Below are 25,365 nucleotides of genomic sequence, written 5' to 3' on the forward strand. Positions count from 1 at the left end.
ACAACCTTTTTTGGCCTCTGCAGGTACAAAACACACACACACACACACACACACACACACACACACACACACACACACACACAAATTTTAAAAAGAAAGAAATATGTTTCTTTGGGTCAAAGATTATCTTTGTTAGTTGGGTGGTGGTGGATCATGCCTTTAATCCCAGTACTTGGAAGGCAGAGGCAGGCAGATCTTTGAGTTTGAGGCCAAACTGGTCTACAGGGTGAGTTCCAGGACAGCCAGGACTACACAAAGAAACCCTGTTTCCAAAAACCAAAAACCAAAACCAAAGAAAAAGATCATTATCATCTCTGTGACTTTTGACTCTATCCTCTCTCACAATAATAATAAAATAATAGTTATTTGTTATGGCATATTGGTAATTTAACACAATGACAAACTCTCTGCACTGTAGTAAAGTGTTCAATACAGCTAATTAATCCCTTTCTCTTCTTTATTCTCATGTTTCTTCCATGGTCTCTCACTGAGAGATGGGAGGTGAGACATAACAGAGATTCAGAGTATAGGGTATGGTTTTGATTTCCTGTTCAACCACTCCCTAAGGAATGCAGAAAACATAACTCCTCTATGACTCATGTTCTTTGCCTGCAAATTGGAGCTGACATTAGACCTTACTTCATAATGTTGCTGCAATAATTAAATAAGAATAGGTAAAGCAATTAGAATGTGATACATGGTGAGTATTCCAGGAATTTTGACTGTTACTATCTCAATGCTCAGTGTATAGTAGATGCCTAGTGTATATACATTATATATACATATGTATATGTATATATATAATCAGTGTGTATATAATTAGATATATATCATATATTGGGCACATATATAATTGGAAAAAAACAACATAGCTTTGGTCATTGCTCTCTACCCAGTGGTTGTCTTCCTTATTTATATTTGGTTATATAGTTATCTTATATTTGGATCTTGATCTTGTGAATGACTCACTAGAATAGGTCCAACTATTCAAGTTGTAACATATAAAAATTAAAGGAAAAGCCAGAAGATAGTATTAAGTCAATTATAATCAGAAGAAAGGTATATAATGTGAATGAGAGATTCATACTGGTATATATCTTAATCAAATCTTGGAGTTCCAAAAAGTCAAAATCTAGTGATAATGTAATGTTGATGTAATTGCATTAGGAACAAACAGAAATGCTGATACAGGCTAGAAATGAATATACAGAAATGTAAATAGGGTTTTGTTTTTTCTAAAGAGCTCATACGATAAATATATCATTATTCTGTGAAATGTTTCAAGAAAAGTGTAAGGTACTTAATTGAGAAACACTGCTTTATAAAAAGAATATAGAGAAATGTTCAGTCTTACAACATACAAAATGAAGGATCTCTGCAAGAGTGGATGAGCTACATCACAGCCTGTAGCTCCTTTTCTCAGTTCCTCTTCCCGAAGACACCCACTTCAAAATCCTTCCGCTGATTTAGTATCTCTAAATAATACACTTTCGTTTTCCTTGTGACATGAGGCTACCTCTTCACCTGTGCTTCGTCACTGCCAAACCTCTGAGTGCTCATCTCTTCTCCATGAGGATCATAATTCTGCCTAGATCAATAATAGTCACATTATTGTAATTCTATTTCCTACTCAGAATGGAGCATATGTAAACTGCTCTTACATTTTGCTTACTAGATATTTTGTGTCTCTGTGCTTCCTTTGTCTGTTGCCTCACCTGGACTCTTCCTGTTTGCACTTGTCTTTTCCCCACACATTCTTATCAGGTGTTTGATCAACATCTTCTGGAGGAGCATCTCTACCAGAGCTGCTTCTAACTAATGACTTCCCATTACCCAAATCCCATGAGACCATTTGCCTCTCACCTGTGTGGATTTCCTTTTTCCTAGTTTCAATGTTCCTCTTTCTTGGTTTATTCATCTTTTAGATGGAGGACACCTTCCATCCACTAGCTTCCTTGAGGAAGGCTATATGGGAGGTAAAAGTTTACACACACACACACACACACACACACACACACACACACACACACACACACACACACACAGTTTAAAATCAGCATATAACATGTTAGATACATTCTAACATTTTCAAACTCTTTTCATGGTTCTCCTTCCCCCCATCTCTCTCCACCCCCTGCTACTCCTGGCTGCCCCCCCAACCACCTGGTAGCCACCCACTTCTTTCCTCTTTCATGTTCCATATGCCTTTCTGCCTACCCCTCATCCTTCCTCTTTACCTGATTTTACCCTCTCTGGTCTTTCTAGATCTTTTAGACTTCACCTATACTATGTCTGTTTACATATATACATGTATACAAATTTTATAGGATAGAGTCTGCAGTAGGGAGAACATAAAGTTTTGTCTTGAGTTTGGATCATGGGAGGTAAAAGTTTTGTGAACTTGTAGGTCTAAAATTTTTCTTTATTCTTCACTCATACTTGATTTGTAGTTTGAACAACTGTAGAATATAAAGTTGTTACTTTTTTTCTTCATAATCTTGAAAGCATTACTTTATTGTCTTCTGCCTTTCAAGCTTCCTTTGAAATATATGAACTTACATATCCTTTAAGCTTTTCAAGTTTCCTGGATTCTTGTAGAACATTCTCATTGAATCTTGTTCACTAGTGTGGTTCTATTTTATGGTTTGAATGTTTCTTCTCCCAAATTCACCCTGTGACCCTTTAATACACTTTCTCATATTGTGGTGACCCCCAACTAGAAAATTATTTTGTTGCTACCTCATAACTATTTTGCTACTATTATGAATGATGATTTAAATATCTGTGTTTTCTGATGGCCTTCGGCGACCCCCATGAAAGGGTCATTTGACCCCCCAGGTTGAAAATCACTACCACAGAGGACAAATGGCCTGAGATACTCTATATTTTAGACATTTATGCCAAGGCCTCTGGGCCTTCCACCCTTTCCCTAAGTTCTTTTGTGTCCCCTGATAAATGTTTGAAAATTTGAATTTATGAGTACATTGAAATAAAAACCCACAGTTTCTAAAAACACTGGGAACTTTTTCTTCTTATACTCTATTTTTAGCACATTAAAAAACAACAACAACAACAAAAACTGCACCAGCTTTTCTCCAGTCTCTTCAGGCTTGAATTCCTTCCTACTCATATTTAAAATGAGAGCTTCAAGAGCTTCCTGGAAGTTCCAAATGAGTGCTTGCTCATGGTGAGATTTCCAGTAGGGTGAACTGCCTGAGGCCTGTTGCTGGGAACTCCCAATATCAACATATATGTGAATATCTCTAGATATCTCCTCTTGGGCCTACTAAATCCCCACTAGAAACATTCATTTGGTCTTGAGCTTGGAGGTGGGGACTGACTACCATCATTCTGGTTGAGATAGAAATTCTGAACTTAGAATGAATGCATCATTAACTTCTTTATTTCTCTTAAAACAAACTGTCTTCTGCTGGGCCTGGGAGGGGAGAAACCCAGCAGTCTGAAGGAGAGGGGCATCTAGGGATAGCATTGCTTCCTAAATAGCTTTCTTCCAGAAGCACCAGGAAGTTTAATGGAGCTAAATCCTGTGCTCGAGGAGATAAAAAGTTTAAAGAAAAGCCTGATGAGAAATGGAATAAAGGAAGTGGTGACCTTAGGGTAAGAACCTACCCAGTTAAGCTTCCAACTTATGAAAAGGAATTAAAGAAAAGTTTTAGTTAAGGAAAGCATCAAAAAACAGAGAGCTAGTTGAATCAACAGGCCAAGTTCTAGCCCCAAAAAGCAGCAGAACTTGGCAGCTCCAGCTGCATGGTTCTGGCTTTAGAGTCAAGAATACAAGAAAGTGGTTATAAAATCTCTCTCTCTCTCTTTTATGTGTGTATGTATGTATGTATGTATGTTTGTATGTATGTATGTATTTATTTATTTATTTGGGTTTTTTCGAGACAGGTTTTCTCTGTGTAGTTTTGGTGCCTGTCCTGGATCTCGCTCTGTAGACCAGGCTGGCCTTGAACACACAGAGATCCGCCTAGGCTCTGCCTCCCCAGTGCTGCGATTAAAGGTTTGCACCAACACCGCCCGGCCGCTAATAAACTCTTACAGTGGGTTTTGTTGTACCTTGTGACTTTTCCTCGCTGGGTAAACAGTACCACATAAAACTAACATTGGTGCCAAGACCAAGCAGGCCCTCCTGGCACTCTGTGCCCAGAAACCTGTACTGAGGTTTTGCTTCCTCTATGACAGCCCACTTTCTATTTGCCTGGCTGCTGGACCTCTTCGCACAACACTGGCTGCTTCGTTGGTGAGTTCCCTCTTTCCAACCAGCGTAAACAGTCCCCTGGACTCGTGGGAATGACTGTTGACCCTCCAGCACCCCTCTGGTGTCCCTGGGGCTGGGGGTACCCCCATCCATGCATGGACTACTGGCTACAGTCAGACCCCCTGGCAAGCTAAAATTTCTAGCCATTTCCCATGTCTGCAGTTTGAGATAGAATTCTTGCCGTTGGACTGCCATCCTTGGGCTGCGTCCTCAGGCTGACTCATTCTCTCGCTTCAACGAACATCGAATGCTGTTAGACTCCCACAGGGCCCCCACCTATACACTCCTTGGCCCTCACCCTCAGCTTGACAAAGCCTTAAGGTGACTTGCACCGATTCCCAGACCCTTCCTTGATCTCAGGGACACCTGGGATTTTGGTCTTGGATCACATTTGTTTTTTGTTTTTGTTTTTTTGTTTTTTTTTCTCTGCTACAGACATGGGAAATAAGGCCTCCAATCCCTTCCTTCCTACCTCTGGGATGCCTTCTGGACACTCTAAAACCTCTCAGCTTAATGCCTTACTTAAAGATCCTCTAAACTTGTCTACCTCTGTACTAAGAAATGGCCCAAATATCCCTTATATAACAATAAAAAATGGCTGCCTAATGGTTCTTTAGACCCTGATATTTTACAGAAATTATCTAACTTCTGCCAGTGAACAGGCAAATGGAAAGAGTTGCCTTATATTCAGGCTTATTTTTTTTTTTCTATTTAAGCTCTAACCTTCCCTTCTCGGTTCCTTCTCTCCTGCCCACGCGCTCCTAGCTATACACCCTGAACCCGAATCTCTGACTACTGCTCTGTACCCTGCAAATGAACCTCTGCCTTTCTGACCTCCTGCTCCCACTCCCAGGGTGCCTGCTGCCCTTTCAGCTCCCCCTCTAGCTTCCTCCTTCTCTCCGGTACTGGACTGCTCCAAATGCCTGACTCTGGCTCCAATCTCCACACCTCCCACCATCAACTCTCAGACTGCTAAGGGATCTGACCCAGCCTTGCCAACCCACCAACCATTTTCCCTTTGCAAGAGGTGGCTGGGGTGGATGGACTGGTTCAAGTTCATGTTCCATTCTCTCTCACAGAACTCTCTCAGATAGAAAACAAACAAACAAACAAACAAACAAACAAAAAACTGGGTTCCTATACCTCTAATTCTGTTTCCTTTATTAAACAATTTCAATTTATTACCCAATCTTATAGTCTCACCTTTCATGATGTATATATGATACTTGCTACTTCCTGAGGAATGCAGGTGAGTCTGGGAACAGGCAAGAATACATGCAGATGTGGTTCATCAAACCAACCCCACCCATCCATGTGCGGGGGCAGAGGCAGTTCCTGATCAGGGCGTACATTGGGATTTTAACACTCAGGGTTGATCTCTAGCTAGGGATAGGTTTATCGCCTGCCTCCAGTGGGCCTCTGTAAGGTTTCCCTCAAACCAGTAAACTATGAAAAGCTAAAAAACATAATTCAAGATAAGGACGAAAATCCGTCTCATTTCTTAGAACAGCTTACAAAAGCTCTCGTTCAATATACTAGCTTAGATCCCTAGAACCCAGAGGGCAGGCAGCTCCTTATGACCCATTTTGTCTCACAGAGCTTCCCTAACATCAGGGCTAAACTTAAGCCCCTGGAGAGGGGACCCCTAACCACACAGACAGAAGTGTTAGTGGTGGCATTTAAGGTGTACCATGGGAGAGATGAGAAAGCCCATAAACAGAACTGCCAAATGCTGGCACACACTATCTTCTTCTCAAAAGTCCGTTTTAAATGTGATAGAGAGAGTTTCTGGGCTCAGGCATGCCCTGCCACATGTGGACCACCAAATGGGTCTTGTCTGAAGTGCTACCAACAGGGACACTGGTCAGCTGACTGCCCTTGTGCACCTCGTGGCATGGGGGCATCAAATCAACACCACCCTCCAGCCAGCCTCCTAGGCTTGGCCTTGACAATGACTGAAGCTGCCTGGTTCCCAGCCTGACCACACTCATCTCACACAGGGAACCCAGTGTAGTCATAATTAAATTGGGGAGACCCATTTCCTTCCTTTTGGACACCGGAGCCACCTACTCAGTCCTGAGGGAGTTTTGGGGTCCTACCTCTCCTCATCTCCCTATTGTCAGGGTAGGGGGACAGCCTTACCTACCTCATCAGATCCCACCACTTAATTGTATTTTCAGGAGCATCCCTCTCACATTTCTACACATTTCTTAGTGGTGCTAACTAAATGGCCCTGTGCCCCTAATGGGAAGAGATTTTCCAGCTAAGGTAGGAGCTTTTATTTCATTTGCTCCCCCATTTGCCTCACTCCAGACTCATCAGCAGCTCCTCTCCTCCTCCTCCTAGCCACCCAGCCTACTAGCACTAACAGATCATTTCCCTTGCCAGCCTCTCAGGTGGACCCCAAAGTCTGGGATACCCAGAACCCTTCGATCACTAGGCAGCACCCCGCCCTATTCTTATCCAGTTGCAGGACCCTGCCATTTATATTACCCAAGCTCAGTACCCTTTCTCACTCCAGAGCCTAAGAGGACTTACACCTATCATTTCTGACCTTCTCAGGGAAAGGCTGCTCTGCCCAACCTCTTCGCCTTTTAACACCCCCATGCTTGCAGTTAAAAAGTCTAATGGAACCTACCGCCTGGTTCAAGATCTCTGACTCATTAACTCTGCAGTGGTCTCTTTCCATCCGGTAGTGCTTATATTCTCCTGTCAACTATCCCTTCAGGAACCTCTCACTTCTCAGTTCTAGACCTCAAGGATGCCTTCTTTTCTATTCCTCTCAGTCCTCAGTCTCAAAATATCTTTACTTTCACCTGGACTGACCCTGACACTCACCTGTCCACACAGCTGACCTGGACTGTTCTGCCACAGGATTCAGGAACAGCCCACACCTATTTGGTCAGGCTCTGGCCTCTGACCTGCTCTCTCTGTCTCTCCCTGGCTCTAAACTCATACAGTATGTAGATGACATTCTACTCTGCAGCCCGTCACTGCAACTGAGCCAAACTAACACCTCTGCTCTCCTAAATTTCTTCTCCAGCCGGGGTTACAGGGTATCTCCTTCTAAAGTTCAGCTGTCCACCCCTCAGGTCACCTGTTTGGGTCTAGCCATTACTCCAACCCACAAGGCTATTACTGTAGACAGAAAGCATCTAATCCAGTCTTTTGCAGTCCCTTCTACTAAACAGGAGATTCTGGCTTCCTATGGTCTTGGGTTCCATCTTTTTGTCTCCTTGCTTGCCCCTTATACGAGGCAGCTCAGGTCTCCCCACGTGAGCCCCTCCTTCACCCCATTACTAAACCTTTCCAGAAGCTCCAACAGGCTCTTCTCCAGGCCCCAGCGCTTCACCTCCCAGACCTAACCTGTCCCTTCTCCCTCTATGTAGCAGAGAAGGAGGGATTTGCCCTCGGAACCCTAGGGCATCAGCTGGGACCCTCCTTTGCACCCATAGCATATCTGTTAAAGAAACTAGACCTTACCACTCAGGGATAGGCACCCTGTATTCGTGCCTCAGCAGCTGCTGAGCTCCTTATTCAGGAATTAAAGAAGTTAACCTTTGGGTCACCCACCACTGTCTTCTCTCACCATCACCTGTCCCATCTCTTAACTTATAAAGTCTTACAAACTTTACCTCCCTCCTGGGTTCTTTCTCTCCAGGTGGCATTACTGGAAGTTGCCACACTTCCTTTCCAGACTTGCCCACCCCTTAACATTTTAAGCCTCCTCCCTCAACCTAAGGCTGCCTTCTCATTCCTGCACTGAAACCTTAGAGGAACTGTTACCTCACCCTTCACACATCCAGGAGGGCACATTGCCTCAGCCACTTACACCTGGTACACAGATGGCAGCTCCTTTTTACATGAGGGGACCCATAAAGTGGGCTATGCTACAGTGTCAGATACTGGGGTAGTTGAAGCACAGGCATTACCCGCACACACCACTAACCAACAGGCTGAGCTGATAGCCCTTACCCGTGCCTTCCATTTGGCACAGGGGCAATCCCTAAATAGTTATACAGACTCCAAATATGCTTTCCATATCCTCCTGTCTCGCTGCTATTTGGAGAGAGCATGGGCTCCTCACAGCAAAGGGAGGATTCATGTCTAACTCAGGCCAAATAATGGCCATGCTAAAAGCTTCCTACCTCTCCAAGGCTATAGGAGTTACCCACTGGCAGTCTCATCAGACACAGTTCCATCATCTCTAAGGGAACTAACCGTGCTGACCAGGCAGCCAGGCAGCGGCCCTCCAGAACCAAGTCTCACCTCACCCACTACAGGGAATTCATACAGTGCAGCCCACACCCTCACAGGCAGCTCCTGACACTAGGCAAATTCTGTCTTATTACATCAGCTCTTTCACCCTAATAGTCTTGCCCTGTCTCAATTCATAAAAGCCCACTTGCAGCCCACCTCTGAGGACTTACAGTTCTAAAGAACTATTACTGCTTCTTGTGAAATTTGCCAAAAGACAAATCCCAACACTAGATACTGAAGCCACCCACCAGGCTAGAGGTTCCCTTCCAGACACTGACTGGCAGTTCCATTTTACCCATATGTCCACTGTCAAAAGAATTAAATATCTCCTCATGATGGTGGACTCATTTTCAAATTGGGTGGAGGCATATCTAGTTTCTAATAAGTGGGCTCAGACAGTCCAGATTTCCTTCTCCAGGAAATTATTCCTTGATTTGGGATTCCTGCCTCTCGTCAGTATGATAATGGTCTGGGAGTTCACCTCTCAGATTTCCTAGACACTAGCTAAGGCTCTTAATATTCCTTGGCATTTTCCTATCCCATACCGTCCTCAGTCCTCAGGAAAGGTGCAGTGTACCAACCAGTCCTTAAAATCCATTCTTATTAAGATGTCACAGGAACTTCCCCTCGACTGGGTAAAATTATTACCTCTAGCTCTTTTTAGGCTCTAAGCCCTTCTCAAAAGGCCTCTTTCAATTTCTCCATTTGAACTGATGTATGGGAGACGGGCCCTAATACTGAGCCTTGTATCCAAACCTTTACCCCTCCCAGACTATCTGTTGACTCTCCTACTCTGCCATCTCCTGTCTATCCTGTGGAATTTTGCAGACCATTCCTTACCTCAGCCATGTGGTAATTCGTGCCCACCCTCAACCCACATTGGGATCAGGTTCTCCTTTCTCCTCCAGGCCAGCACCCCTCACCCCCTTTCCCTTAAATGGCAGGGACCCTTCAAGGTAATTCTTGTAACCCCCACAGCTGCTAAGCTTGAGGGCTTTCCTCACTGGATTTACCTGTCCCACCTGAAGCCTTTCATTTCACCCTCACCCCAGAAAAATCTCACTTCATACACAGTGACACAGACAGGGGACCCTGTTCCAGAGGACACCAGGATCCACTGCCTTGTCACCAATTCCAGAAGAATGAGGTCTCACCCCACAAGTTCTTTTCTGGTTCCCTCTCCTAATTAACTACTCAGCTAATCATTACAGGATCACCATAGAGCTGGAGGCCAAGGACCATCAAATATACCCAGGCGGGAAGGAACAGTAACAGTCCAGAGGTATTTACACCCCTAGACCCAAAAGGGCCTGGGCTCTGCAAAAAACAGACTTTAATATAACCATCTATTACTGTTAAATGCTCTCAGCAGTTGATCACCTGTGTCTCCTGGATGCTAAACTAGTAAGTGAAACAGGTGCCTTAAAATCTGTCTCAGATAAGACTTATCTCAGGTAAAAATTAAAAATTAAAAAATATTCCAAATCTCTTTCTCTCACTCTTGCTAACATTAACCAATAAAAATTTGATAGCAGAGTACTAAACATTACAGTATCATGGCTACCAGGTCAAGATTTTGAATTCCCCATGGCTGCTTCTTAATATGTTTAAGAATTCTTCTGAGCTCTAGAACCAGCTTGAATCCACCTGGACAGGTTGGATCTACTTCAGATAAGTATAACCCAAACTTTCCTGGTCCTGGGACCTCCTCCCTCACCCTGGGAGCCCCCCAAGGTAAAACTGTTTTTCTAAGCTTCTTCTGTCTCACCAGTACCCTCTCAGACCCAAACAGCCACAGAGACCCAAGCCGAGAAAGATGATGGATGACTCCAAAGCAGCCGACAAGCCCCTACCCCAGGATGTCTGGCTACCTCAGAAGCCCCTTCCCTATTCCCCAAGAGTTAACTGGCACCCACCAAGTCAGCTGGAAGCAGTTTCGGGGGACACGATGCCCCCATCCCCACTCATCCACTCTCTTTTTATAAGAACAAAGAGTCTTGATGATAGGAATTCTATCACACCCTCATGACTGTGAATGCACTGGCCAGACACCTAGTCATTTCTGGAGCCGCATGTCCTACGTAATCAGTGGGCAGCATGGTCACATAATCCATGTGCATGAGTGGTGTAGCCACATGGGCCCATATGCGCATGTGCGGGGGGAGTTCATAAAAGGCAGATCCCATGTACCCTCCCCTCTCTTCTGCACATGTCTCTCAAACAGGCCTGAGCACACCTTTTCCTGTCCGTCCCTTTTCCTAATTACCCACCCCCACCCCCACCCCCGAGACAGGGTTTCTCTGTGTAGTTTTGGTGCCTGGAACTCACTCTGTAGACCAGGCTGGCCTCTCAAACTCACAGAAATCCTTCTGGCTCTGCCTCCCAAGTGCTGGGATTAAAGGTGTGCACCACCACGTGGCCTAATAAACTCTTATAGTGGATTTTGTTGTGCCTCGTGATTTTTCCTAGTAGGAAACAGCACCGCATAAAACTAACACTAACTCCTTACCTTTATCTGAAATTGGCATTAAAATTATAATGAACAACAAAAGATAAAACAAAGACTAGAGAAGTAAAAACTCTAATTATTATTTTATTTTTTATTTTAAGACAAGTGGCTTTTCACAGTTAAACACTGAAATAATCTATATCACATTACTGTAATTACTACCTCTACATGAATATTTGCAAGAAAACCAGCATTTAACTTTGAAAACATAGAACATTGTAGAGAGATCTGTATGATACCAGTGCATGTATACTGAGGTAATACTATATAATCAGTAACTTTCACAAGCATAAAATACACGGCTTTTTGGATGTCATAAATGAGCTTTGTAAGTGGATAATTCCACAACGCAACATAAGTTCAGTTCAATGTTATGACAGTTACACTAATGGACAAAAATTCCGTTACTAGATGAACTTAAAAAGGTAGAATATTGATTATATGACTAAACATGTATCAATAAAAACAGTCTAATGCGTACAGAAGCACAGTGACAAAAACACAGCTCACAACAGTGCTGTCGTATGTACAGTAAATCGTAGACTCACCAAGCTTAAGAAACCCTAAGGCCATTGTTTTCATTGTTCTCTCTGTCTTCTATAAACACAGTGGCTATGTGGTTACTTCTCCTTATTTCCCTGTGAACAAATTTTCTGACTGAGTACTACTTTCAAACATCATTTTCACCACCACCACTGATTATTACTGAAAACCCATCAAAGCTTTCAAGGCTAATAATAGTTTCATGCAACTTCAGATCCATTTTGGGAAGTAAATGGCTAATGAATGTTTCCTTTTATGGGTAAAGAACCACCATATACAAATGCTATTAGCAATATGTAAATATGGCATTTAACATGCTTATATTTTTTCAAAAGATTGGTAACATCAGTACTATATAGCCTATGTGCACCTGTGGCTGCTAGCACAGCTTTTTTTTTGGCTGAATTTTGAAAGTTTTAGTGACTACCATGATAACAAATTTATTTTCTTGACAAGGTGTATCACAATCTTCTTTTACGAAGTTAATTCACAGGCCTTTCTTATTGTCTTTTTCTAAACGGTTCTGTAATAACAACAACAACAACAACAACAAAAAGATGGATTAATAAACAAGTTCATAGAGACAATGACTTATAAAAATTTGTCTTTTGTCTAGTTTTTAGAGAATTAAATATTTAAAATATGGATTGAGAAAGTAAAAAAAATGAAAACACTATAAAATCTGAGTTTTGTTTGAAAAAATATTCAGAGGCAGGGAAAGTAAAGTCTCCTGATAAGTTCATTTTTTTCATATATTAATCTGTTTTGCTCTCACTTCACAGCTACCCCAGGAAAACAAAATTTTTCAAATTCCCCTATGGCAGACCCAATTAAGATTTTTGGCAAGGAAAAGATGAAGGAAAGTAAAGCAAAAAACAATGAGATATGAAATAGGAATTAACCTTAAAAGGAAAGTTGGATTAAGAAAGTAAATGTTTATATCAAGAAAGAAATCTCAGAGAATGGAACTGCAGAATGTTACTGCGTTTACACAGAAAGCCCACTACCTCTTGTTAAGGCTGAGAATTAATGCTTTTATAAGAACAGTAAGCAATTAAGTATGAGAGGAGGTATTTTGAATGACATGTTACTTCTACACTTTTATACATACATGAGCACTTTAGAAATAAATCAAAGTTTTAATAAAAATGCTATTATGCTCAGAGCAAATCTCAATGTGAAAGGTGATTTTCTAAAATGAATTTAAAAATTAGCAAGTGTTGATGGTTTGTGCTGCATATACCTAGTCATTTTTTTCCTTTTCTAGAAGACAGCCAGGCCAAAGAAGAAAAAAAGACTATGTATGTTTTAAAGGGACCATTTTCTAATATTCATTTAATGCTTTTAACTAGGAGGGGCCCCAGCTGTATTTAAAAGCTGCAAAATGAGATTTGATTACGGAAAAGAAACCAGTTTTTCTACCATTTTAATGTTTAAACAACTGTTCATACTTGTTTCATTCACACTATCACAATTTTATAAAATTGAGAAAAACTTAAGTTTTCCCAAGGAAGCTTAGGATACAATTAAATTACTAAGACTGATGTGAAATAGAAGTAAATTTCATGAGGACAAGCTAAATTCAGCTTTATACTCTAGAACGGTTTCCACTCTCCTTTGCTTGTTCAGACTGTAGATATTAAAGAGTCACTTGTGAGAAGATGGGTCCATGGAATGACATCTAAACTTCAGCATGATTTTTAGGTTTTCATAGTGGACAATGGGGAGGTGGGTGGATAGGGGAAAAAAATGTAATAAATCAACTAAGCATCTTATGGCTATGGCTACACAGAGACTTTCCTATTTAAAAATATTTGAAGTTCTGTTTTGAAATAGGATCTGGTTTGGTGCTCATTAAGGTACCCTATCTCTCATGTAAGTGATGAAGTAGCCAAGGCACCTGGATGTCAAATGACTTAGAGGGTCACAACAGGAGCAACTTAACCCTTTAAACAGATACTTCAGGAAGTTAGAATTACAGGTGATAAGACAGTAGGCACACAAAACAGTGGTAAGGTTTAGCCCAAACATTAACAACAGCACAAAACCACAACCACTCTTGGTGGGAGGGTGCGAGTGGATGATGGGTAAAGGTCAGCAAATGGAAGCTGCCCATTGCAACTGTGACCAGGGAGAGAAGGGTTGGAGGCCAGGAAGGAAATGTCACCTAGAGCAGAAAATAGGAGAAATCAGTGGCTTTCTCTGTTTTCAGTGTTCTACTAATGCCTCTCACTAGCTAAATTTGCTCAGGAGTCAGAAAGCAAGGTTCTGGAAATGCACGTTTCCACATGGGATAGGGCAGGGGTAGAAAGAGAATGGATCCAAGAATACACAGACTGATGACCAGCACAGGCTGAAGAACCCAGTTAATGATGGAGGTTGTAGAGAAAGATTTCCTGACTTAGATGCCTAGCTTTAAATGTTCTTTCCAGTTCAGTAACTTGGGAGCAAATCACATAAAAAAAAAATTGATTCTTGACATCTTTGCCCACTAAACAGAGATACTAAAATATTTTAGCTTACTGAGTTGCCAAGGGACATATATAAGACCATTATCCAGGTGCTTTGTCCAGAGCACACTGAATAAATGTTGGTATTTCATAAACAGAATACAGACAGGTACTAAGGGTTACATGTGCTCCAATAAGGCTCCAATCTGCACTACATGGCACTTAGTCTATCTAGGATGGGATTCTTTTCCAAAGCAGGTACATCTACTTTTGTATATATTGCAGCATATTTTCTTAGGCAGAGTATACCTACAAAAGCTTTCCACATCTTTTGCTAAGAACAAAGAATCTCCAAGCTTAAAGTGTTTTTTTTTTTTGGGGGGGGGGATAGTGAGGAGATTGGAGGAAATCTTAACTGTTAAATATTCTTCAGGGTTAAGGAGTTACCCCTATCGAATTGTTACCATTAACTGTCACCATAACGGAGACATTAAGCTATGGACACTGACCTGAAAGGTTGAGGGTATATTCTTTGTTTTCCTTTTTCCATTTAAGGGCCTAAACAATTCTGGTATCTTGCAAACTCTTTCCCCTCAAAATGTCTGGAAAAATATGATGGCTGAGAAGACCCTGGTCTTACAAATAGCAAGGAGTAAAGTCTACTTAGACAGACAAGAGGTCTTCCCATGATGAATGCTGAGTATGTCATGGAGTAGTTCTTGTCATGCCCTGAGGAGGTCAACAATTTCAGGATCTCTACCAGTGGAAATAAACATCTACTCTAGACCATAAATTTAGCCTTTAGTGTCCCAAGACTAGATTACATATTGGGAACAAGATTATTTACGTTTTAGATTGCTTCTTGACTGAGTAACTGAAGGCTGAAGCAGCTATTTGAGACATCCTAAGTCTTTCAGTAAAACTACAAAGGAAGTAATACTGATGACAACAATGATGACAGTTCATTCTTATTTGTTCATTCATTCCTTCTTTCCTCTCTCCCTTCTTTTCTTCGAGACAGATCTAAATGCTGGAGTTAAAGGTGTGTGCCACCATGCTTAGCTAGCAGCTATCTATGTTTCTTAAGTATTTACATCAGCCAGGAGCAGTACCAAGCACCCTGCATTTTACTTAGCTCTCTCAACACTCCAGCGAGCAAGGCATTATTATTGTTCCAGTGTTATAGTGAAGACAGTGAATTTCATTCAGATGGATGACATTATCTCTTAGGATCATAAAGCTACTATGAAGCTATCATGAAGACTGACACAGGTATTCCAAGACTGATTCCAGAGTACATGGGGATGATGCCCATTTGTCACGTGCCAAGGCTGCTTCTATATCAGTTCTTCCTACACTTGCCCCAAAAATGTACTACAACACTTACCTATCATTTACTAGGCCTTGGATTTGATCTCTGGTACCCCTCAAAAAAGAGTGGCTGGGAAATAAATTCAAGCTGGTGGTTGACAACTGAAGAGAAAAGAGACAAACCTATCTAATATGGATGAATGTTCAACTGACTCTTGCTAAATTGGAGACAGAGAAAGAAAACCCATGGCTTAGATTGGAGAGCTACTTTAACCAAAATTTTCCCCCATCTTTATAAATCAACTTTTGTAGTACGATCTGACCAATTAGAATTCGTGATACAACTTTGGAGGTATAAATCAGGTATTTGAATGCCATAGTTCTTTGCCTTAAGATACTGAAAACAAAGACTGGAGTAATGTGATATGAAACTTCAAAATTTAGCCTCACTTTGGTACAAATACGGTAAACATTCCAGATGGTGAAACACATATTTTTCCAGAACCAGTTTTTTAATGCTGTTATTTTATAGCTCAATTCTTTTCTTTAAAACTTCACCACATGTGGAATGTTTTTGAATCAGCATGTCAGCAATTCTTTATAGTATAGCTGTTTTGCATTGGCTGTAATGGTCAATCTTTACCCTTTAGATATGTCTGGCTTCTCTGGTTATTTAATAAAGCCAGGATTAAGCACACTATTTGAATTTGTGAAAGGCATGCAATCCAAATAGTTCATTTAAGGAATTATTATTTAAAAAATCTTTAAATCTATAAATACATGTCACCAACCTGAAGTTCTGAGTGTTCTTTCAGGAGTCGATCATATTCTTTTGAAAGTCTCTCTGACTGTATCTTCATAGTCATCACATCGTTTTGTGCCTTAAAAAGGGCTAAAAATATCAATTAGAAAAGCTATAAGACTCAAGTAGAGAACTCCTATATAGTATACACTTCAATCTCCAACTGTTAATGTCATGCTACATATTGTTATCACACTTTCTACATACACATTTGATAGTTTCAAAAACATGTCTCTTTTCTTTTTATGTGCTTGGTGTTTTGACCCTATGTGAGGATGTCAGATCCCCTGAAACTAAAGTTACAGACAGTTGTGAGCTGCCATGTAGGTGTTGGGAATTGAACCTGGGTCCTCTGGAAGAACAGCCAGTGCTCTTACCCAATGAATCATCACTCCAGCCCTTCTCTTTGTATCTTCATTGTGTATTTTCTAACAAGACGGCATTCTCTAACACTACCACAGTGTAATTACTAAATTTGAGAAATTTAATATTAATACACTTAATGCAGTCTACCACCCATATTTTAATAGTGACAACAGTCATTATTATGTCCTTTTATATGTTGTTCTTCACGTCTACTTCAAGATATAGTAGTGGATCACACTTACATTTCATTTCCATGCTTCTTTAGTTTTCTTTAGTCTAGACTAGTTCTTTATCTTACTCCCACCTTCTCTTTTGTGAGCTGACATTTTAAAGAATACAGGCCACTTTAAAATAGGACGATTTTCATTTGGGATTGTCTACTGTTTCCTTACGACAGAATTCAGGTCATCTATTCCACATACATATGAACATGATAAAAATGACATTTACTATTTCCCAGTGCATACACAGAACAACCACTTCCAAAGATCTTCTACCTTTTACTCATTTCATTTTTGTTGTTGTTTGCCCCTGTAACCAGAGCAGTGATATGTGGGAAGATAAATTAGATTATGAAAAAAATCCTGCTCTGTCAAAATGCCAGCCTGCCTACCTCTATTGAGCATCTGCTTATAATTCTTGCCTTAAAACAATCATTGTGATAGTTGCAAACTAGTAATTTTTCTCACTTTATCATTTTATCTATGTTACTCAGTTAGAACTTCTTTCCCATCCACCTATTGGCACATCTGTCATCTATGAATCAATATAAATCGTAAATTCCTATATTTTTCTTTTTCTTTGTTTTGTTGTTGTTTTTAGAGACAGAATCCCTCTGTGTAGCCCTGGCTGTCCTGGAATTCATTCTTTAGACCAGGTTGGCCTTCAACTCAGATCTGCCTGGTTCTGCCTCCCAAGTGCTGGAAATAAAGGCATGTACTACCACTACCTGGCTCCTATTTTTTCAATAACTTGTTTAGTCGAGGTTCCAATTTCCCTACATTAGGTCAGTCAGAACTTCAGGCTGGCTCGTACTTCTAATGACTATGCTCCCATCTTTTTTTCATTCTTTTTAAAAGGTATTTCTTTTTTTTTTTTTTTTTTTTTTTTTTGCTTTTTCGAGACAGGGTTTCTCTTGTGTAGCTTTGTGCCTTTCCTGGAACTCACTTGGTAGCCCAGGCTGGCCTCGAACTCACAGAGATCTGCCTGTCTCTGCCTCCCGAGTGCTGGGATTAAAGGCGTGCGCCACCACCGCCCGGCTTAAAAGGTATTTCTTTACTTTTTGGCACTTGTTCCAGGCATTATAAAACAGTCATCAAAAGGTCTACTTCTAGAAACCTGTAGCGTTGGTAAAGTGTTTGCTGTAAAGGACCTCCAATACCCATATTAAAAGCTGGGCACAACTTTATATATAATTTCCTTTCATTGGATCCATCATTCTAAATTAGATATTAAAGACTGTTTTTGACAAATTTAATATGCTACTACCTGGTAAATGTATGAAGGAGGTGATTATTATTATTTTTGGTGGTAGTTAGATTTCATTGGGATTGCAATCACAACATAAAGAGTTATGCCTTAGTTTTAAACTTGAGCTCAACCAAAAAGACATTGAAAATATGAAGCATGGTTAGTGTTATCTTCAGATCTTACTAAAAATGTTTAGGAACCTGTATTTCTGGTATATAAAAATCAAGATAGATTCCACAGACTAATAATATCTGACTAGCTTACAATGGTAGTTTTTTTTTTTTTTAAAAAAAAGATACTATGGTCTGGATGATTTTTTACTCCCTAAAATTTATATACTGAAACTTAATCACCAAAGTGGTAGCATTAGAAGGTGAAGCTGGGAAATAAGTCATGAAGGCAAAACCCTCATATATGAGATTGTGTCATAACAAAAGAGATTCCAGAGGGCTGCCTTCCTCTGCATACTGTGAGGACAGTGAGAAAGCACATCCATGAGCCAGGAAAAAGGCCACTGAATGACACTGTATCTTCTGGCACCTTCATTTCCTGGCATCAGATTTCCCAACCTCCAAAACTGTGAGAAATAAATTTATGTTGCTTATAAGCTACTGGATTTACAGTACCTTGTTGTGCCAGCCAAAATGGACTGGGACAGTTGGCCAGGAGCGTGTACTACACAGGGCTAGTTTTAATGTAAAAATGATTTATACTTAATCACTTGAATAGATTATTTAGAATATATACTACATCTGAGAGATCAACTCATCAGTTCCTTATTATTTTTAAATTTTTAATTAACTTTATCGCAAAAAAAAACCCCTTGGAAATAAAAACATTAGACAATGAAATTAACCAGACTCAAACTCTATAGACTCAGTGAATTTCTGTACAGTTAGAATAGTTATTCTGAAGCTGTGTCACCCTGAGTTCATTATTAAGACACTAGGTAACCACTTACACAGCAAATCCAGGAGTTTCTTCTGCTTATTACTGATATGAACTTCTAACAAAACAATAGTAGGCAAAGAATTTTCACTGCTACTGATCAAGCCAATATGTGAACATGTTTCTTACTATGTTTTGTATCTCAGTGGACATCAATAGCCCTGATAATTACTTTTTAAAAATCAAATTCACTCTAATTAGGGAAGGCTGTTACTGTCTTGAGGCCTCTTAGACAGCTTCCAATTTCTTTATCTCGTTTTATAAAAATAACAATGCTATGTTTCAGATGCTTTTCCCCTTCTTCTAGAACGTTCTGTAAACAAGGAATTATATAAACTCTTCATATGACATGTGAATGTGCTTGTTTTAAGCTGTATCAGTTTTGAAATAGAATATATATGAAAGACATATGTATTATCAGCCTCAGAGGTTTGAGGCAATATATCTAAGTTGCTGTTTCAATTTTCTTATCTACAAAATGGGCTATCATTTGTAGCTTTAAGGAAATGCTGAGATATTTCCCAAGAATGGCCAGATTCAATTAGAAGCTGGAGTATATTCTAGTCACTAAAACCCTTTAAAGTACATTTACCATTAGCAGAGAAAATAACTAGTGTTACAGTGGCATTGATAAGTCAACATGTTTGTATAAACTGACATAAGTAGGTCAGAACATTTGTGATCTGTCCAAGTATTGAACTTACAGCTATTTGCACACTGGGAGGAGATTACACTAACGAATGGCACAAATGTATATCACTATGATTTCTACCAGAGATAACAGATACCACCAGCTAAGCACTGCCAGGAAATGGAAGAAAATATTTTTGGAGGCACTCGCAAAACAGATAAAGTTGGGCTGTTGTACAAGAATTATAAGATCTGAGCCAGAGGAGAACATTTTATTTGGAAAAAAATTCTATATATTTAGTGCTGGTTTCTTTAGTTCTGTTTTTAAGAACTTGAGCATATGATATCCTGGAGCTATTCACTATTTGACATTCACATGTACTATTTTTATCAATGAACAATTGCTGAATTTAATGCAGTTTTTTTTTGCAGTTATTTTTTGAATGTAACTTATTTGTCAAGTCTGTACAGGCGAGGTCTGTTTTAGTCATTGTTTCAGTGACCACCAGTCCTCTCACCCTCACACCCATCTGCTGATAAGGTTTCTATTTCATCATTGTGACCACTCTCCTTATCTCTTACGTTACTGGAATGGATTCCTCATCTGGTTGCTTAGCTGCTTTAATTCACTGTCTACAGTGCTAACAAAAGTGGCCACTCTCATGCTTTCAAACCCTCCAGCAGTTAACTTTCATGGTGGTTTCTTTGCTGATGCTCACCTCTGACCTCCTCTATCTTATTTTATGCTCCAGTTGCAATGAACTCCTTGCTATACCTCCAAAGTGCCACTTTCTTTGTTTTATTCAAGCATCCCCATGACCTTTACCCATTACTGCCCTGCCTTACTTACTGTTTCCTACATTATTTGGCTGATTAATATCATCCTTAAAATATCAAGAAGTTATCCTTCTTCTAATGCACAGCAAGCTCCACCACAGCACTTATTCCTGGAGGATGACTGTGTCCTCACTAGCCTGGGAACTACCCACTGAACATCTAGGACACTGCCTACCACCTGGTAGGTGCTTCCACACAGATAAGTGAGGAGTATAAGCACCTGAGGTATTATTTTGTGTACAAATGAGAAATGTCAGGCAAATAATATAACAGGCTACTTTAGTCATCTGATGGGCATCTAGGTTTCAAAAAGATAAGCACAACTGTCTCTTCAATCAAAAACCAAGACATTCAGAAGAGCTGGTGAACCACAAAGCAAACAGAACTATTTGAAATATTTTGATGGAAATGTACTGAAGCAAAACATTCTTAAGATTGTGTTTGAGTATCAGAAAGTAAGGAAAAGCTCTAAAAATCAAATCAAAACAAATAGCCTTCCATAGTGGAATATGTACAGTGGGACATAGGAGCTAATCCAAAGAGTCTTCAATGGCTCTGAAAAGACAACTTGATCAACAAAAAAGTAGCATTAAAGTATACCTCAGAGAATGACATGACTACTCATGAGATCACTGACATAATAGATAAATGGAGAGAAGAGACAGACACTATAGAGAGTAATTAAGACTAGACTATGTGGATTGTCTCAAAATGATACAATACTTACAACCCCTCATTTAAATGTGGTCTGTTACCGGTGGTTCCCTTTCGAAGACTACTCTATGGTGAGAGAACAGGAGTAGTGCTTTTAGAGTAGACAGACCCAACAGACACTTTTCTCAGCCAGGTGATCCAGTTTAGCATCAAAAGTGACAAATCACATTATAGCATATACTATTGAAATAATGTGTGCAATAAAGCCAGCAAGATGGTTCATTGGGTAAAGATGCTCTCTATCAAGTTTGATGCCTGAGCGGAAAGAGAGAATTCTCTTTTCAAAGTTGTCCTCTGATCTTCCCACGTTTCATAGTATACAAAAGCATACATACACATAGAGAAAAAACACATTAAAAATTTTAATTTATTTACTTTGTGTGTGTAATGGGAGGAGGAGGCCTATGTGCCACTACTCACATGTGGAAGTCAGAAGACAATTTGTAGGAGTGTGTTCTCTCCTTCTACCATGTGGATCTTGGGAATTGAACTCAGGTCTTCAGGCTTGGCAGCAAGTGTCTTTATCCACTACACCATATATATAGGACTGTCTAGACGTCAGTAGGCTGTAAGTACTAAGAAACTAAGAATTTATCTTTATTTTATTTTATTTGGTTTTTTGAGAGAAGGTTTATCTGTGTATCCCTGGCTCTCCTGGAACTTGCTCTGTAGACCAGGATGAACTCAGAGATACACCTCCCTAGCGCTGTGATTAAAGGCATATGCCATCACCATGGGCTACTAAAATGTATCAAAATGACCTGAATTTCTTTGTTAAAAAAAGAATTTTTAAATAAAATGTTGCATCAAGTTTTCTATAGTTTTGAAGGATATTACAAATGAAAAAGAGAGTATCTATTTTATTAGTTCAAGGCATAGACTATTCAAACAATGGGCCCCCAAGAAATACCCCCAGTAATGTCCTTAGAGAAAAAGGCTGAATGAAACTCTAGGTAGGAGGCGGGGTGGGCAGCCAGAGGAGGAACTTGCAGTTACAGACTGAACTTGTCTTCAGGAGAAACATTTACAATTTGCCAACTGCCTGGAAGATATGTGAGTATGCAACTGAATCTTCAGTTGAGACACCTGGGATAGAGTGATAAAAACACTTCATAGGTGGATCAACTGCATTGACCAGCTCATGTCCTCAAGTCAGAAAATCCTTATTGACTCCTGGACAACAACCCTCAGTGGCACACCTTTTTTGGGACTCACACTTCCTATGCAGGGGTTCTACTTGTTTCCAACCTCTTAAGCTCTTACTCCAAAGCCTATAATAAACTCCTTTATTAAAAAGTGAAGTAAAGGACTGAAGAGATAGGTTAGTGATTAAGAGCACTGTCTGCTCTTCCAGAGGAGCCAGGTTCAATTTCAAGCACCCAAATTGCAGCTTACAACCATCTGTTACTCTAGGTTCCAGGGATCTGATACCCTCTCCTGGCTTCTGAAGCCACCAGGCATGCATGTAGTGCATACATGAAGACAAAACATGTATACACACAAAATAAACAAACAAACAAATAAAATAAAATCAGTAATTTCTCCAGAGTGCACTATTGGTAACTGTGTAGGAATGGATGCCACGGAAGGAAGGCAGTCTACTGTGCTTAAAGGGAGAGACTTTGGGGACATTTCATAGACATGGCAACTTTGGGACAGAATGATGAGCATCAATTAATTTATGCTTGTACTTAGAGTTCTAGGCAGGTAGATCTGCAAAACTGAGCAAAAGTTAAAAACTAATGAGATGCCACTGTTGTAACTACAAGCTAAGATAACAATGAAGGAACGTAAAATTTAAATGATAAGACTGGAGATGTACTGGTGGTCAGATCACTGCACACCACATTGTACAACTTGAACTGCTGCCTAGGTGACAAGAAGCCAACAGTTTGAAACAGTACAGAGGCATAATCATGGTTAAACAAACAAAACCACATCCACCAGCAACAACAACAAAACCCCTGTTCTTAGCAGCAATGTGAGAAGCCCAACTAATGGCAGAGAGATTAAAGTGAACATTCTTTAGCAGACTGCTTCCTTGGCAAGAAGAGCCAGACATTACTGAAATAGAGACAAAGCTATACAAAAAATTACACTACAGAGCAAACATTAATAAATAAAACAAAAATAATTTAATTTTTTTCTTATAAAGACTAAATTTACAAAGAACAAATTTGTTTCTTTGCATGCCTCTCAGTTTCCTTACATTCTGAGTGGGGGGTGGAGTGCGGGTAAGAAAGAAGCCCATAGGAAACCCAGTGCTTTGGAATTTTGGAGACAATATGGATTTATCCATGTGGACACAATTTATTGGTACTCTGGGCCAAGGAACTGATAAACAGGCTTTCAAATGTGAAAAATTTCAAATTTGAAAACAGGCTTTCAAATAAGCTCCACTGCAAGCTCCATATATGAAAGAAACATCAGTAAATAAGCTTAAGTTGCTAAGTAATAAAAGTAATTTTGGGCCAGGTGGTAGTGGCACGTGCCATTAATCCCAGCATTCGGGAGACAGAAGAAGCAGGTGGATCTCTGAGTTTGAGGCCAGCCTGTTCTATAGAGTGAGTTCCAAGACAGCCAGGGAAACTCAGAGAAATCCTGTCTCTAAAAACCAATAATAGGATGCAGACATCCACGGCTGGGCCCCTGGTGGAGCACTGGGAGTTCAATTAGTGAGAAAGAAGAGGGTTTATATGAGCGAGAATTGTTGAAGCCAAGGTTGGCTAAAGCACAGGGACAAATAACCAAATGAATGGAAGCACAGGATCTATGAACCAAAGGCTGAGGGGCCCCCAACTGGATCAGGCCCCCTGAATGGGTGAGACACTCATTTGGCTTGATCTGTTTGGGAGGCAGCTGTGCGTTGGTGCCAGGTCCTGGGCTCGTTGCATGAGTTGGCTGTTTGAATCCTGGGACTTATGCAGGGACGCTTGGCTCAGTCTGGGGGGGGGGGGGGTGGAACTGGACCTGCCTGGACTGAGTCTACCAGGTCGATCCGGTCCTCGGGGGAGACCTTGATCTGGAGGAGGTGGGAATTGGGGTGGGCTGGGGGGAGGGGGAGGGGGGGCGAGAGGGGGAGAACAGGGGAATCTGTGGCTATTATGTTGAACTGAATGGTGTTGTAAAAAAAAAACCAATAATAATAATAATAATAATAATAATAATGATAATAATAATGGTGATACTTTTGGCTCAGTTACTAAGCAAAGAGTATCTATACTTTTCTTGCCAGCCTCATCATTCCTACTCAGACATAAACTATATGCTTGGTCATAAGGGCTTTCCACTTTACCTCATGAAAAGTTTTGAAACCAGGGGAAGCTATTCCTAGGCTATTTCTGCTTATCAAATCCTTCCCATCCTGATAACTCAGGTAAAATGATAACTCTTTCCTTTAAATTTTCCCCCAATGGTGTCAATAGGAATCAACTATACTCTCTATTGTGCTTCACTTGTCTTACTTTTCTATTGCTGTGACAAAACACCATGAGCAAGGTTAGTTACAAAAGAAAGTATTTAAGTGATCTAAGTTTTTGAGGGTTAGAATCCATGATGGCAAAGCAAAGGCATAGTGGCAGGAACAGCTGAGGACTCACATTTCAATCCAAAAAGGAGAGCATAGTGAGGCCAGAGAGAGGCCGTGCCTCCTATTCCTTCCCAAATGGTTCCACCAACTGGGGACCAAGCATTCAAACACATGAGCTTATGGGGACCATTCTCATTCAAACCACCACACGACCTGACATTATACCTTTATTTTGGCTTAATAACTATTTCCTTACTTTTTAATTTTATTATTTGAGTTTGTTGGGCTTTCTCAAAGTATTCATCTTGGTACCCTTCACAGCACCCAGGGAACTGCCTTGTATGTGGACCAGTAAAAGTTCAAATATGAAGCTTGACCAAGACCACATGTTGTTGATTGTTTTTGTTTTTTTCACTATGCAGTCTTCCAAGAGGCAGCCCTTCCCAGTCTTCCAAATCTCAAGAACTGTTTCTAGACATAAACTGTGGAGTACTTTGTTAAGAAGTTATAGGGCACTCTACCAAGCATAAGATGATGCTACTGATCCATTATACAGGGCAACTGGGTCAATCTTTCCCAAGAAAACAATTTCATGAGAAGACAATAAAACTTAAATACAAATTTTCAAATAAATTTTACCCTTGACAATAATCTCATCAATAATAAAGAGTAAAAACAAGATGGAAAAGGGGAAAGTGAAAGGAAAACACTGTGAAC

At 40.3% G+C, this 25,365-nt stretch overlaps 1 protein-coding gene across 3 annotated transcripts in view; it reads right to left on the reverse strand.

The window, feature by feature from the left end:
• Positions 1–11,119: 11,119 nt before the first annotated feature.
• The window catches only part of Bcap29 (B cell receptor associated protein 29), a 39,067-nt gene continuing 24,821 nt past the window's right edge, over positions 11,120–25,365 (reverse strand). The window contains exons 7-8 of one of the 3 annotated variants that reach the window (XM_028891764.2): positions 16,144–16,244; positions 11,120–12,114 (exon numbers count right to left, since the gene is read on the reverse strand). In XM_028891764.2, coding sequence (XP_028747597.1) covers positions 12,079–12,114; positions 16,144–16,244 — 137 coding nt within the window. In that variant the 3' untranslated portion in view covers positions 11,120–12,078. The other 2 variants (XM_037210489.1, XM_037210488.1) reach the window with 2 other exon arrangements.

Source organism: Peromyscus leucopus, chromosome 14, assembly GCF_004664715.2.
Source record: "Peromyscus leucopus breed LL Stock chromosome 14, UCI_PerLeu_2.1, whole genome shotgun sequence".
Lineage (NCBI taxonomy): Eukaryota > Metazoa > Chordata > Mammalia > Rodentia > Cricetidae > Peromyscus > Peromyscus leucopus.